This window comes from Neoarius graeffei, chromosome 9 (genome assembly GCF_027579695.1).
Source record: "Neoarius graeffei isolate fNeoGra1 chromosome 9, fNeoGra1.pri, whole genome shotgun sequence".
In the NCBI taxonomy this organism is placed as follows: Eukaryota; Metazoa; Chordata; class Actinopteri; order Siluriformes; family Ariidae; genus Neoarius; species Neoarius graeffei.
Genome location: NC_083577.1, coordinates 10210124 through 10225552, shown reverse-complemented (window position 1 = coordinate 10225552; position 15429 = coordinate 10210124). Strand labels below are relative to the sequence as shown.

General features: G+C 38.0%; 1 protein-coding gene across 1 annotated transcript; it reads right to left on the bottom strand.

Moving 5' to 3' along the window:
* Positions 1-11801: 11801 nt before the first annotated feature.
* On the bottom strand, positions 11802-14046 carry LOC132891416 (uncharacterized). Its single transcript, XM_060928922.1, has 7 exons — positions 14015-14046; positions 13745-13827; positions 13502-13651; positions 13156-13208; positions 12740-12876; positions 12570-12663; positions 11802-11993 (listed from the first exon to the last, which is right to left on the bottom strand). The coding sequence occupies exons 1-7, from the start codon at positions 14044-14046 to the stop codon at positions 11802-11804; spliced, it is 741 nt and encodes a 246-aa protein (XP_060784905.1).
* Between the last annotated feature and the right edge of the window lie 1383 nt (positions 14047-15429).

Sequence of the window (15429 nt, the reverse complement as noted above, 5' to 3'; positions counted from 1 at the left end):
GAATGATTTCGCACTGTAGTTGGGTTGAGCACATATATTTCTATGTTTCTGGATCTGAAATAGCAATATTATAAGGTCGGCTATAACATAAGCCTAGCGGAATTCATCCTACATGATGTTCGTCATTTTTAGAGGAGGCTGAGCCTCCCTTGTTGTCTTAGAGCAATCGCCCGTGTGTAAATCTCTGTGTCACTCGTGAGGAAATCGATTAATTATTTTGATAAATTTGGGTACTTTTTGTTTGTGGATATGTCCATTTAATAAAAAGATCATTTGTTGGCTTGAAGATATTGTGTTTTTCTTCTCATGTTGAAAACCTTGCATTTTTCATATGAAATGCATCACAGATCTGAGTGAAATATTTAAATAATATTGGCTGGCTTTGAGTGGTCTATCAGATATATTCCATTCAGCTAGCATGATACTGAACGAGTCAAAGATGAATAGCTGAATGGAATATATCTGATAGACCACAGAAAAAAAAAAACCAGTCAATATTATACATACACACTCTCTTCATGTCAACATTCTCAGAGGCCAACGCTAGCTTACCTGCGACTCGGTGCTGTTAGCACAGCAGTCCCATTACCTTCCAGCTGGTGTAGCAGTAGCATTCGTGAAGGCCAACGTTATCTTACCAGTTATTCAGTGCTTTAGCGTGGCAGTCCAGTTACCTTCCAGCCAGTGTAGTATTAGTGAGGGCCGATGTTAGGGCAGTCAAGCTGAATATTATTATTATTTTCCCTATGTAATTTACTGAGTGACTTTTAAAATCAACATTGACAACTACACACAATGGAGTGACCTGGCTGACAAAATTCTCTCAAAATCTTCCACTTTTAACGAAGCAAATGTTGTGGCAATGTTTGTTTACAAATTGCCACAGTCACTCGCTATCACAGATAAAAATGATGCAGGACATTAGTAAAGTCAACAAAGAAATACTTTGTGATTTGAACAACAACAAAAAAAATCTCTATTTTCTACTCATCATATTACCATTAGTAAATTTTATTTAAAATCAACATGATTTTAAAACATATCTTTTCAAAAACACACAAAACTGCATAACATCAACACAATTATATTGTTGTTATTCTTTTACGCATTTTCATTATGTTGCACTTGAACTAAAGTTCCTCGATCTCATCAGAACAGCCCCATTTTGGAGAGGACTGATGTGCAGATGTGTAGTATGCTCAACTGACTCTTCTGTCTAGTTGGTAAGTTTTACAATGGTTGCCAGGGGCGTAGCACCAAATTCTGGGCCCTATGCACAAGCAGTGGCCATGCCTCACCCCCCCCCAAAAAAAAAAAAATAAATAAATAAATAAAAAATGCTCAGCAGTTAACAATGTTGAAAGTACAGTATCTAACAACAAGGGCATACTACCAGTCCAGTCAGTTATGTAGCCACACATTAATCTAACAACTCTTAAATGAATAAAAAACCCTAATCACACAATACTTCACTGAACCTTTGTTTTATTTGCAGAATAATTAAAAGCTGTAACAGTAAATGCCACCAAAGGTCACCAAACATAATAGGCCTGGATGAAAATTGAGCACCTTTGCATTGGGCTGAAGAGAACAGCTTATCAAGTAGCTTATTTATTACATAAAAGAAAAATGCCATTTCCAGATTTCTACATTAACAAAATACTTCCTTTAGTGCTATTGTGTCTCTCTCTTCATTGGTCAACTTCTCTGGCCATAGTGCTGGATCATCTGGCTTACACTCCTTGGCACTGCCCTGACTACTCTCTTCATAAAGCATATGATATTAGCAGGCAATGTAGCCTAACTGATGTGATTGAACATGCTTAATATATAAATATTGTGTAAAACTTCCTCAAACTTCATATATTCATTTGCATCATAAAAAACTGTGGCATTTTATTTTTCTTATGGATGTGACAAAAATGTAAACTTTTAGTCTCTTATTCTAATTAGGCTATAGCCAAGCATAGGCTTCAGTAAAACACAGAGCATGACTTTAGTGTTGCTTAACACATTACAGTAAAAATAGCTACAATTATGTGCTTTCATTTTAAACTAAAGGCTCACCTTGTCTCAGATCCCCAGTATCAGAGGATGAGGGGTCTGTTGCTGCATCCCCCTCTGTGACAGTCTCTGAAACTGAGTGCCATGCAGTTCACAAGTTAGCTTTGCTACTAATTTGACAGCCTACTCTTATGAACCTATGACATTGAGTTTAAATTAGGCTATTAGCCTAATTATGTTATGGCCCAATAATAAATATTAATTTAATTTTCGATTAGTATACTATTGCAATGCAAACAAAAAAGGCATCATGTTATTTCTAATTTTGTGTTGTGCAGTTTTTAGCACTGACAATCGCGGTGGTATTGAAGCATTTATAACCACAGGGGTTCATTTAATGTAGGCTATTTGCTTTCACATTTGGGCTCACCTTTCTTGAGAAAGAAGTTTGTGAGCAGTTGCTTTCCCTCATTTCTTTTCTTGTCTCTTTCCTGCCTCTCTTTTCGTTTCTGAAAACCAGATTTTGTTTTCTTGTGCATCATCTTCCATAGCACAGATAGCCTACAATGCGCAGTGCTGCTTCAGCAGAATGAACGCTACATTAAATGCGCTGAGTTAAAAAGCCCAGTGAAAGCAGACTGGGGGGGCTGTCCCCAGACACTATATGTAGGCTAGGACACACAATTCAATCCATTAATCAAACAATTTATTTACCAAAAACATTACATTTACATTAGTTAGCAACATGTATTGTGATCTTTAAATGGTATTGATATTTAAAGGAAAATAAAATTACAGACTCCTCAAGGGCCCTCCCCCACTTGGGGCCCTGGTAACTCAGTCCCCCTTTTCCCCCCACTACGACACCCCTGATGGTTGCTGAAACATAGCCTGTTGTTTTTATTGGTTGGAGATACACATAAATATAACTCAGTGCAATATTCTGTGCTTTGTCCTTGCAAACGTTGTTAGCAACAGCCAAGTTTTAAATTGCCATGCTTGCTAGCCAGTAAAGTAACATTAACTTGCAATGTCAACTAACATTGAGTAAATTATTGTTGAACTACTATCGTAAAGATCAAACAAAGGTATGATGGTCGTGTTTTTAATATCATGTTAATGTAAGAGAATAGGTTTAGTTGTTCATAACTCATTGTTACATTAGTTTCATATTTCTGAATGAATACTATATGTGTTACGTGTTACTATGTTTATGCTAAGCGCTTGATGAGCAAACTAATAGGTGGGCTAACATAACTATAAGCAATAAAATGCGAGATGAAATACAATATTCTGTGCAATGCAAAAGATGTACCAACCAATCGAGAGTCTAAATTTTAAATGCATTTATTTTTGATCAACAGATGCTGAGCTGGATTGAATGTTAAGGTAAGGTGAACCGAACTGTTAACTATTAGCCTGACTTGCCTAATTCGATAAGCAAACAGGAATAACCATTATTATACCAGCAAGGTATCTTTACGTTTTCAGGTTTTGCTGAATGGACAGGAGATGTAAGGTGTGCAGCAGTGTTACTTCAAAAAGAACAGCTCTGTTGAATCACTATAGGTTAAAGCATAGATACAGTAAGGTGTTGTCCTGTTTGCACTTCAGTTGTCCATGCTCTTTTAAAACTTGGAGTGCACTGAAATCTCATTTGTCTAGACATCATGTAGTTGATAGTCCACTAAGGACTGGTGAAATTCTTTCTTATAGATGTAAGCTCTGTAGTGCTTGCAGTTTTTCTTGTGAAAAGAGTTTTTTTTCCAACATCTTGGAATCCATCTAAAAAAATATGAGCACATATTCTGTGTGTATGAAAACTGCAATTTTAGCACAAATGTATATGGAACATTTGCTGCTCATAAGACCCGAAAACATGCGTCATGTTCAGATTTTAAACCTGCAATACTAAGAAAAATTGTGGGTCACGCAGCTTTTGAAGCTGATACTTTACAGTAAGAGGACACTGATGTAGAAAAGGAAACTGAAGCTTTGGAGGAAGTGATTTTCCAGAAATTGGGGCACCTTTTATTAAAACTGGAGAGTATTTACAATTTTCCAAGCAAGTGCATCACAGAAGTTGTAGAGGAACTCCATTTTATATTGTCCTCCGCTTCAGGCCCAGTCATTGCAGATATTGTTACATCATGTTTAAAGAAGCATGACTGTGTTCTACATGATGAAGCCATTCAAGACTTGGTAAAAGAAATCAATGAGTCAAACCAAATAAATTTATCTTTCAAAGCTGATGGGCTGCTTAGCACACATTATAAAAGAGAGGAGTTTTTTTAAGAGAAACTTTAATGTTGTTCAGCCAGTTGAGTACATCCTTGATGAAAAAGAAAAAAAGAACATTCCAGTACATTCCCATTTTGCAAACACTACAGCACATTCTAAGTAGAAAGGAAATTCAGGAGAAGACACCCAGGTCTACCCATTGTGCTTATCAGTATATGTCATTTTATGATGGGGCACATTACAAAGCAAATCAATGTTTATCTGTGGATGAGAACTCACTCTCTCTGATCTTGTACACTGACAATTTTGAAATTTGTAATCCGTTAGGTACATCATGCACTAAACACAAGATTACTGCTGTATATTGGGTACTAGGCAACATACCACCACAGTTTCGGTCCACATTACCATCAGTTTACTTGGCAATTCTCTGTAAGGCTGTAGATGTGGAAAAAGTATGGGTACAGTGCAGTGTTGGAGCCTCTCTTGAAAGATTTGGCACAGTTTGAAGCAGAAAGACTTTTCATCCTTCCCTGGGAAAAAATCTAAGAGGAACTGTGTTCTGTGTAGCAGCTGATAATTTAGGAGCCCATTCCATTGGTGGGTTTGTGGAGAGCATTTCAGCATCCTTTATCTGCAGATTCTGCTTAAGTAAACTCACTGAGGTTCAGTTAAAAGAAGTGAGGTCTGGAGAGATTTTACCAAGAACAAAAGGACATTCTTTGCATATTCAGGAAGCTCTGGAAAGCCCTGCCCAATCGCATTGTTTTAGTGTGAAAAGGCTGTGTGCAATTACACAGAAACTCAAATATTTTCATGTTTTGTCTGGATATCCTCCAGACATGCTTCATGACTTATTTGAGGGAATTGTACTTCTACAATTAGCACTCTGCTTAAATGTGTTCATCCAGAAGAGCTATCTCATGCTGGTGGAAGTTAACAACATAATCAGAACATTTCCTTTTAAGTGGAGTGACAAAACGGACAGCGCACAGCCAATGCCTATGAACTTTGCCACTTGGAAGACTGTAGGAGGAAATGCACATGAAAATTGGTGCCTTCTATGCATGCTACCATTCTTGATTAGAACAAAGGTACCACCAAGTGAGCTTACATGGCAGCTTCTTATGGATCTCAAAGATGTGGTTCAGCTTGTGGTGTCCCTATGTCATACAGAAGAAACTGTTTGTTACCTTGATTCCAAAATATCTGAACACAGGCACAGGTTCCTGCAGATTTTTCCTCAGGAAATGCTCATTCCAAAGCACCACTTTGTTGAGCATTATCCACAGCTCATCAGAGCCTTTGGACCACTTGTAGCATTGTGGACTATGTGGTTTGAAGTGAAACACCACTTTTTTAAGCAAGTAGTTCATCAGACAAATAGCTTCCAAAACATTTTACGAACTCTTGCTGTAAAGCATTAGATGATGGTTGCATACCATTTCTATGGTAAAGACATTGTGAAACCTGCCTTATCAATCACAAAACTCTCAGCTATGCCCTTAGAGGTGCTAAAACATGATCTGCAAGAGGCAGTTAAGCAGAAGTATCCTGCTGAAGCATGTGTTCATTTAACAAGCACTGTTACTTGTCATGGGACCATATATGGAGTTGATATGATCTTGCCCCATGGATCCACTGGAGGACTTCCAGATTTTGTAGCTAAGTCTCGTGATTATTATTCAAGGCAACCCTGCATTTAGTCAAGTGTCTAAATGCTTGGTATCATGAGCATTTTCACAGTTTTGAACTTGTACCTTCAGGGAGAACTTTGGTTCTTGAGCAGCATGAACTAGCAGACCCTTACCCTCCTGCAGCTTACACCATTGGGTCCAGACAGATGGTCACACAAAAGCATTACATTCTTTGTCCTAATTAGCCATTATGATATTTGATTATATAAACCAGGAATTTTGTACTCTTTTACTTTTTAATTTTTCTTCTTTCCTAGTACATTTTGGACATGACAAAACAGATTTAGGAAAACATCAAGCAATAGCTGTTCTCTAGACAGGTGGGCACAACATGTAGTCTTTACACTTAAATGTATTTTAGTATGGAATATTCACAATGAAATGAAATGGATATAGTCTATTTTTTCCCTTACATTTTACAGGGCATGTCTGCCAATCTACGAGTCATCATTAATGAGATAATCTGCAAGCTTGCCTTGCCATCAGGAATTCTTGGAACAGTCGAGGAACTAAAAACAGTCATACAAGATACATTTAGACTTGACAGGGATTTCAGTCTTCAGTACATGGATGTTGAATTTGATGGGCAGTTTTTTTTCACTTTGTTGGCAACCACGGACATTAATGACAAAGATACTGTTAAGGTAGCTTTTGTGTACCCTCTCCCTGTTGTGACCTTAACCCTCCAAGAATGCCTCAGTACATATGGAACAGGTGTTCCTGAACTTAATGAAAGTACAGTGGTGCTTGAAAGTTTGTGAACCCTTTAGAATTTTCTATATTTCTGCATAAATATGACCTAAAACATTATCAGATTTTCACACAAGTCCTAAAAGTAGATAAACAGAACTCAGTTAAACAAATGAGACAAAAAATATTATACTTGGTCATTTTTTTATTGAGGAAAATGATCCAATATTACATATCTGTGAGTGGCAAAAGTATGTGAACCTCTAGGATTAGCAGTTAATTTGAAGGTGAAATTAGAGTCAGGTGCACAGTAAATTTGGCAGAGTTGGATTAACTCTTATAGAGTTAATTTTTAACTCTGTCTGGATAACATATGGTCCCACTCCACAGGGTGTCACTTTAACTCTGACTCTCACTTTAACACTTTTACTCTCAGAGTAAAATTTTCAGAGTAACTTTAACACCATATAGAGTTAAAATTTAACTCTGGTTAACACCAGAGAGAGTTGATGAAAATTAACTCTTGGGGGGGGGGGGGGGGGGGGACAACTCTTTCCAGAGTAAATTTGATTTTACTCTTATTAGTGTCAACTCATTTAATGTATTGTTTATATAAAGTTTAATTTTTACTTTTGTTCCATGTAAATACATTTCTCTAAATGCATGAAATGACAAAGACATAATATTTCTAATGAAAATATTTATTGAAAATGGCAAGGTAATGGTAACTTCAAATACAAAAGGATTGCACTCCACATACACATTTAGAAAATTCCAATTGAAAATGTCTTCACTGCATCCATTTCATACCCGTTTAGTGCAATATCAATTAATGGTACAGATTTTCAAAATAATTTGAAAAGTTTGACACTTGACAATGACAACAAAAAAAGAAAAAAAAGTCAATAATCCTTTTCTCAAGGGCCATACAGTTGATGGGAGGCATTTTTGACAGGACACAGTAGTCTGCTAGGACAAATAAAAACTTAAAATGGAAGAAGTGCACATCTTTACATACACATACACACACTCAAACATTTCTGTTCATGCAGGCAACATAAGAGTGCAGGCAGCACTCAAACAGCAATTCAATCAAAAAAGATGACAGTAAGGAACAATAAACAACTGGTCATCGTCCATGCTATGTGCCATTTGTAAGTCAAATGGCCTGTAATATTCAAGGTCTCCTGTTTTAATAACTGTGTGCAGGTCTCTTCTTGGTATAACAACTCTGAATGCATGTAAGTGTTCATCAAAAGAAATGGTTTGTAACATTGTAACAACCAAGAAGATGCAGTCCTCTTTCACAACAATACCTTGAATTTTTTGAAAAACTGGCATTTCATCTACTACTCCACTGCAAATTACCAAGTCAATACGATACTCAATTCCATAGGACTTTACCCACTTAACAGAAAAAAACCACTACTTGTCAGTGACACATTCATCTTCAGAGCAAGCTGTTCACTAGCAAAGAAAGAAGATAGTGTAATTTCTTTGCCTGGGCCAACTACCAATTTCTCCTCAGAATACGTCTCCCAGTGATAGGCAATGTGGTTTTGATGTTTTTTCACCAAACTTAAAGTGAGGTTTTTGTAACATTTCATTTGTCTTTTAAAAAAAATTGTGCTTCCCCTCGTATCTCATGCACCACATGTGAATGAGAGGGCCTATATTCCTAATGCAGCGGGGGTAGTGGACCATGAAGTGGTGTTTGGGTATCAAACTTTTGCCAGGAAATAAACACTTGAAAAGATTATGATGTTCCACAATCAAGTATTTTAAGTAGACAGTCATGCTTTCAGTCACAAATGGTGCAAACACAATATTAACTATCTGAAGCAGTAGCAGCAATAAATTCCAGTGTAAATCATTTTTTTCCACACTGTAAAAAAAGAATAGTTGAGAATACTTGAAATTTCAAGGCAACAGTCTGCATTAAGAATTTTATGTTTTGCCAATGATGTGCCCATGATAATCCAAACTATGATAAAACTGTTATCTTTATTAAGAATTCTTAATTAAGTCAATTTTCAATTCCTCATTCTGCCAACATAGATTTCTCTTTTTGCTGAACAGTGGCATTCACAGTACTGTAGTACAAAAAGGCAATTGAGGTTATCAGACTTTTTTGGGGGGCTTTTTTCACCTTTATTTGGATAGGACAGTGTAGAGACAGGAAATGAGCGGGAGAGAGGGACGGGGAAATGACCTCGGGTCGGAATCGAACCCAGGTCCCCGGATTTATGGTATGGCGCCTTATCCACCTGAGCCACGACGCCATACCCACAACGTGGGTTTTAAAAACTTTATTTCAATATTGAAGTTTTGTAATCGTGTAGAACAATGAAAAAAGGCATGTATAGTTTAATGATAAACCGTGATAACCTCAGGGGCGTCGTGGCTCAGGTGGATAAGGCGCCATACCATAAATCCGGGGACCCGGGTTCGGCTCCGACCTGAGGTCATCTCCTGATCTCTCTTTCCTGCTCATTTCCTGTCTCTATGCTGTCCTATCCAAATAGAGGTGAAAAAAGCCCTAAAAAAAATTGTGATAACCTCAATTGCCTTTTTGCACTACTGTGAATGCCACTGTTCAGCAAAAAGAGAAATCTATGTTGGCAGAATGAGGAATTGAAAATTGACTTAATTAAGAATTCTTAATAAAGATAACAGTTTTATCATAGTTTGGATTATCATGGGCACATCGTTGGCAAAACATAAAATTCTTAATGCAGACGGTTGCCTTGAAATTTCAAGTATTCTCAACTATTTTTTTTTACAGTGCACCAAATCACCAAACAACAGTGGGACATTACGAAGTAGACACCAGGATTGTATTGCATTCAGGCCCAAATCATTGCTCAAGTCATCCAATTTCACTGCAGGTGGCTGGTTTCTCCTCTCCATATAGCCATAACTGAACGACTGAATTCTTTGGTTGATCTCTTTGAAGGAAATTGATTTCTCAACTATGTGTTTAAGAATCAGCTTTACTTCAAGTTGTGCTACACCTTCGAGAACGTCATGCATGACATCAACTGCAAAGTTATCAATTGTGTGGAAATATGCCAGCAAATTTAGTAAGCACTCACCCTTTACACCAAACACATTGCCCTGTTCTGGAGTAGCTTGTATGAATTGGCAATGACCTGCATGCAATTCTTTTGACCTTAAAATCATGTCAGGATGGTCTTCAGAAAAGACCCTCTGAAAGTCCTCTCTACATGTAAGACAAAAGCAGCAACAGTTTCTTGCGGTGAAGGACTCAACAAAGCCAAATAAAGTGTGGAGGCCAAGATTGTCGCCTGTGACCTGAACAATACTACCATTTATGCACCCACCCAGTGCTGGAATATCAATCCCTTTTGTTTCTAAAATTTTGAGGTCACTGACAAGAGGTTCAAGAATGGCCGAGAAACCATATTTTTTAACATCTTGTGCATGGAAAAGCATGCACAAATGAATGTTCGTTAGACATGAGTTGTATTTTGTTGGAAAGTTTCTTAAAGTAAAGTAAATTGCGCCGAGTTTATGAATGCCTCTTTTAGACCCTAAGGGATTGCAGGTCTCAAAATCGTCATAAAATAATTGTATCTGCAGTGTGGGAGTGTCACGAGAAAACAGTGGGTGTTTCTTAAAGAATGCCCCATCTCTAAGATCAGTGTAACATCTTTTTGATGAAGAATGGGAGGGCTTGAACATGTCAGTTATGTTAGAGTGTTTTAGCAAAGATTGCAAAGTGAGTAAAATTGGTATGTAAGCTAATGTATCTCTAACACTAACCTGATCGTACGTTCCAGTGATTTTGTTCCATCTCTTGTCAAATCTCACACCAAGGACTTTCTCAACAGGACTTACTACACCCCATTTCTCTGAAAAGTAACCATCTCGCTTTGCTACTGAATTCAACTGTGTAAAGGGATTTTCCAGGTGACTCAAAGAATTCCTTATTTCATCAACACTTTGGTTGGCACTCAAACAACTCAAAACTGTTTCTTTAACCTGATCCTGTATGTCATGGGTAACTTCTTCCAAAGAACTAACTAAACTTTGTACATTTCCTTGGCCAATCCCAGCAGCCTGAAGTTGTGCCACCATAGTAGCACACATGCTCTGAAGACTGTTTTTTGATATTGGTGGAACAGAATGCATAACAGGCCCCAATGCATCATCATCTGCAGGCAAATCATTGCCTGAGTGCTCACTAGAATTACTATCAACAAAATGAACATTATGAGCACCATCACCATGTAACTTGTTCAAATGTTTCCTAAAGCCAGAAAATGTCCCTGAGACATGAGAAGACCCGGTCTCACCACACTTAAGCCTAAGTGTCCTACCTGGACAAAGCCCATGTTTTAATTTCAAGTGTCTCACTAATAAATTTGAACTGGCGTGATGAGACTTACACACAAAACAAATCATGTCTTAATACAGTCAGGTAATCGCCAACTACTGAAGAAATCATGCCCGCAATTCAATAACGCGAGGGTTCTCTCTGATGTGTCCAACATCTATGTTGTAAATTGTGGTTTGTATGAATGTGTACATGTTGTGCAAAGACTCACAGTATGCAGTACCAAAGACGAAATGTGCTTTAAATAATTCGTCAAATGCCCCAAGTGAACTGGTTGCTTTGCAAGGTATGGCCATCTTGTCCACTATGATGAAGAATCCATGGACCGATTGTTTGGAGGTGCCAACAGCGAGAAGGTAGGGTTGACGGGTCTGGACGATGGAATCCAGATGTCCCTGAATGCTGTTCCCTATCTGTAAAACAAGCAAGCAAACCAAAAAACAAGCAACATGTTGTTAGTTGAGAATTTACTAGGTAACATCCAAAAGTATATACCCAACCAAAATTTCACATACCTTTCTGAACACCACAAGGTTCCCCATTGCTTGAGTGGCTGACATTTTCCCTGGCTTTTTATGGCCTTGTGCAGATGGGGGAAGTAAATGGAGCAACAACAAGATTGAAGACAGAAAATAGTCAAACAAAACAAGCCATGCAGCATTAATAAACACTGATACAAAAACTGAAAGATGTTTTTCATTATAGAACATGAGTTCATCATTTTGACCATTTTACATGTGAAAAAATACACAATGTAAAGAAGAGCAATTGTAAATATTTTGGATTCTTCCTAAGATTACACCAAAGGATCATAACTTACCGTATAAATCTTCATTCCCTGAAGGGGGTGATTCAGCTGCTTGTATGAGCTCCTGCAGCTCAGCACTGGAAGACAGGCATTTACTCTGTTGAATGGCTTTCTCTTTAAACAGGGTTGGCCATTTCTCGAGTAGCTTTGCTGAAGTCTCCTCACCAAAAAGTGAAACAAAGTCTTGCTCAATCTGTGAAAAAGTAATGTAGAAGTCAAAACTCACGCTCCAAAAGGCGTTAATAAAGCACATTATTTTTTAAGTTGAAATCATACTTACCAGGCCCTTCACATCAGCAAAGCGAGAGAACGTTGCAAGGACGTGGGGTGATTGTTCAGCATCATGGACCATCTTCTGACGAGCACTAAATGTTTGTTTCATCTTCAGCCGCACGGTCTCTTCATCAGAAGCATGCTTCATAAAAGATATTGCCTCCCTCAGCTGCTCTTCACTCAGCTCTGGCACTCGAACATCTCTCTCAGAAGTTGGTCCTCCATTACATTCGTTGTGTGCTTGACTTGCTCGTTCCTCTGAAGATTTCCTTTGTATCATCATAATGCGCCAGGCCAGGTACCCTGAGCCGCTGTCTGGGTCATAGAAATGTTCCTATACAACAGTTCCGCAACACAATCCCAGCATTAGGGTATTAGGTGATAATACATTTTTCTTTTACAATTACATAAAGAATGGGACCATAGACAGATGTATTGTCAAGTTTATGAATACAGTACACATACTTTTTAAAAAACAGACTGCAAACATACTTACATAGCCTTTTTCAGAAAATGGGTCCTTCAGGTTTGGGAAGAGAGACACTATTCCCTTTGCATACATTTCCCGTATGTCTCTTGATAGTGTTGTGCTTTAAACAGAAAGTACACAATTAGCAGTTGAATTACATCATCACCCCCTTGAAGAGTTAGAGCACAAACACAAACTTCACACCATAAAGCATTTCTGCAACCACAATGTTGACCATCTGACGTCTAGAAGAGTCAGTAAGCGTCTTTGTCCTTCCGTATTCCTTAATGATTCTATCACCACCAGGCTTTTTCTGTAGGATGTTCTCGATGATCTGCAAAGAACATAGAGTAGAGTAACTTTATTGATCCCAGAGGAAATGAAAGTGTCCAGCAGCATACACAAATTATAACATTGTACGGCAGATTAAACATATAGCACACACATGCATACATTGAGACATTAAGCAGATTAAATATCCATCACCCATCTGCATACAACCAACATTGTCTGGAGAGAAAAAAAAAAAAAAACTTGCCATAAATTGTCCCAATATGACCCGCTTTGGACATTTTGAGAAAACCAGTTAACAATTGTAAACAAAGATACTTACTTGCTCTGCTTCATCATCTCTTGTGCGCTTTGGAGACAGGATAATGGTGTCATCTGAATCACATGACACAAGGGATACATCGGCTAGAAAACAGAAGTGGGGGACAAAACACACTACTGAACAAGTTGGCATTGACTCAATTAGTCCTATACAAGAACATTGTTCACTTTACAGGTGGCTGCATGTCCATTTGTTAAGCAAGTTAAGGAAGACAGCCTAATTAACATCCACAAACGTCTCAGAGGTTTACATGAAATGCATTGTGACTGCTTTGATACAATTACAGTTGTAAAAATTACCAACTGAGCAACAACAATGTTCAGGTTCAACCTTTTTTAACACCCACCATCATCTTCAGCAGGAGTCAGCTTTAAAACACCACAGTTTGGATCCTTCACCACATCTTCAAACACATCATCGTCAATTTTGGAACCAGAATGATCATACAGTTTAAGCCCTGCCTGGTGTTTGGATTGTATGTTGAATTTGATAAACACTAGAGCAAGACAAATGTACAGATCATTAGAAAATTACATAACATTACATATAATCAAAATAATAACCAAACAGCATTTGACTAAATGTATACCTTGGTTAAGAAAAGTCTGCAGAGTGGGATCCATGATTTTAATGTATTTTTGCTCCGCCTTGTATTTCACCTTCACCAACATCCTAACAGCAAAAATAAGAGTAAGACAAAACACAAGACATTACAACAGTGCAGGCAGCCACTGTAGAATAGCACAATGTTATCTTACTGAGTATACGGGAAAGCAGGTCCTCTCTTCCCCCCATATCAACCCGTGTGTGAGCCTTGACGATACCGTGTTCTACTAGATCTGTTCCTGTAACCTCACACCACGTGTATTCGTTGCTAACATACTCAGCCATCACTGATGCATTTTCTTGGTAGTAAATAAAGGTTGCTGCTACTAAGGTTGAAAGTACAGTACGTTTCATAACTCAATTTTGATCAATGACTTGTGTTAGTCTTTTAGTTACCATCGACCTGATGACTTCGACAAAAAAGCGAACTTAAGAAATCAAACTGACCATGTGTATGCTATACCATCCATAAGACATTCAGTCATCACTTACACAGCCCTTCTTCCCAAAATAACATTTGCACCAAATAATGTTGGCGTTACATCTTGTAACTCCAATACCATTGCCACATTAACTCCAAATATGGCTGTCTGGCATCCGAGGTACTTTGCTGTAAACCATATAGCTAATGTTAACCTAGCTTGCTGGTTTTCAAAAATGTTAGCTAGTCAGTAGGGTATCCGAATGCTAATCAAAGAACCAACGTTTGCCATCTGGCTTGCATGCTAAATAGCCAGATGAACAAAGTTGCGCTCAAATGTTTCGAATTAGTATGGTATTTGGTCACGTTTATCTAACATGATAACAAACACAGATAGTACAGACAATGCATACAACGATAATTACCGAGGTGACAACATGCTAACTTCAACCGACATGTTAGCAATTGGCCATGCTTGATGGGAGTAGCTACCCTTTACCCCTTGCAAGCTTTCCCATGCAAAATGTATTACTTCTAATGAGTGTATTTTAAGATAACATGTATTTACCAACCTTCACTTGGGAGTTGTTTCTTCAAAGTGTGTAAACTCCGGGCCCATAGTATTTCGCTGTCGGAATGAACGTCAGTGAAGTAGATAGAAGCTAGTCTACCGTACCATCGGTCTATCTGCCAGTGCAATGAGAACGAGAAGACGTCGTTGAACGTGACCTTGAGTCAGTGGGCTGGGCGACGCCTGTCCCAATCCTAAACTCAAAACATAGATCTTTTAAAGAACTATTTTGAGCAAAATGATTATTCCCTGAAGGAAACAGTATGGGCTGCAGTGTGTAAATAAGAGCTAAGTTATATGTTTTTCCAGAGATATTCTATTTTCTAAAATGAACCCCAACTGTCGAGAAAAGGGGGTGGGACTAATTTAACTCTCATGATTTTAACTCTGTAATTTAACAAAGGTGCAGGAGTAACTGTTACTCCAGCTGTAGTTGATTTAACTCTATTAGAGTAAATAACACTTAACACTGCCATTTTAACTCTTGCGATTTTACTGTGTGTTTTCAATCAGTGGGATGACAATCAGGTGTAAGTGGGCACCCTGTTTTATTTAAAGAACAGGGATCTATCAAAGTCTGATCTTCACAACACATTTTTGTGGACGTATATCATGGCATGAACAAAGGAGATTTCTGAGGACCTCAGAAAAGGTGTTGTTGATGCTCATCAGGCTG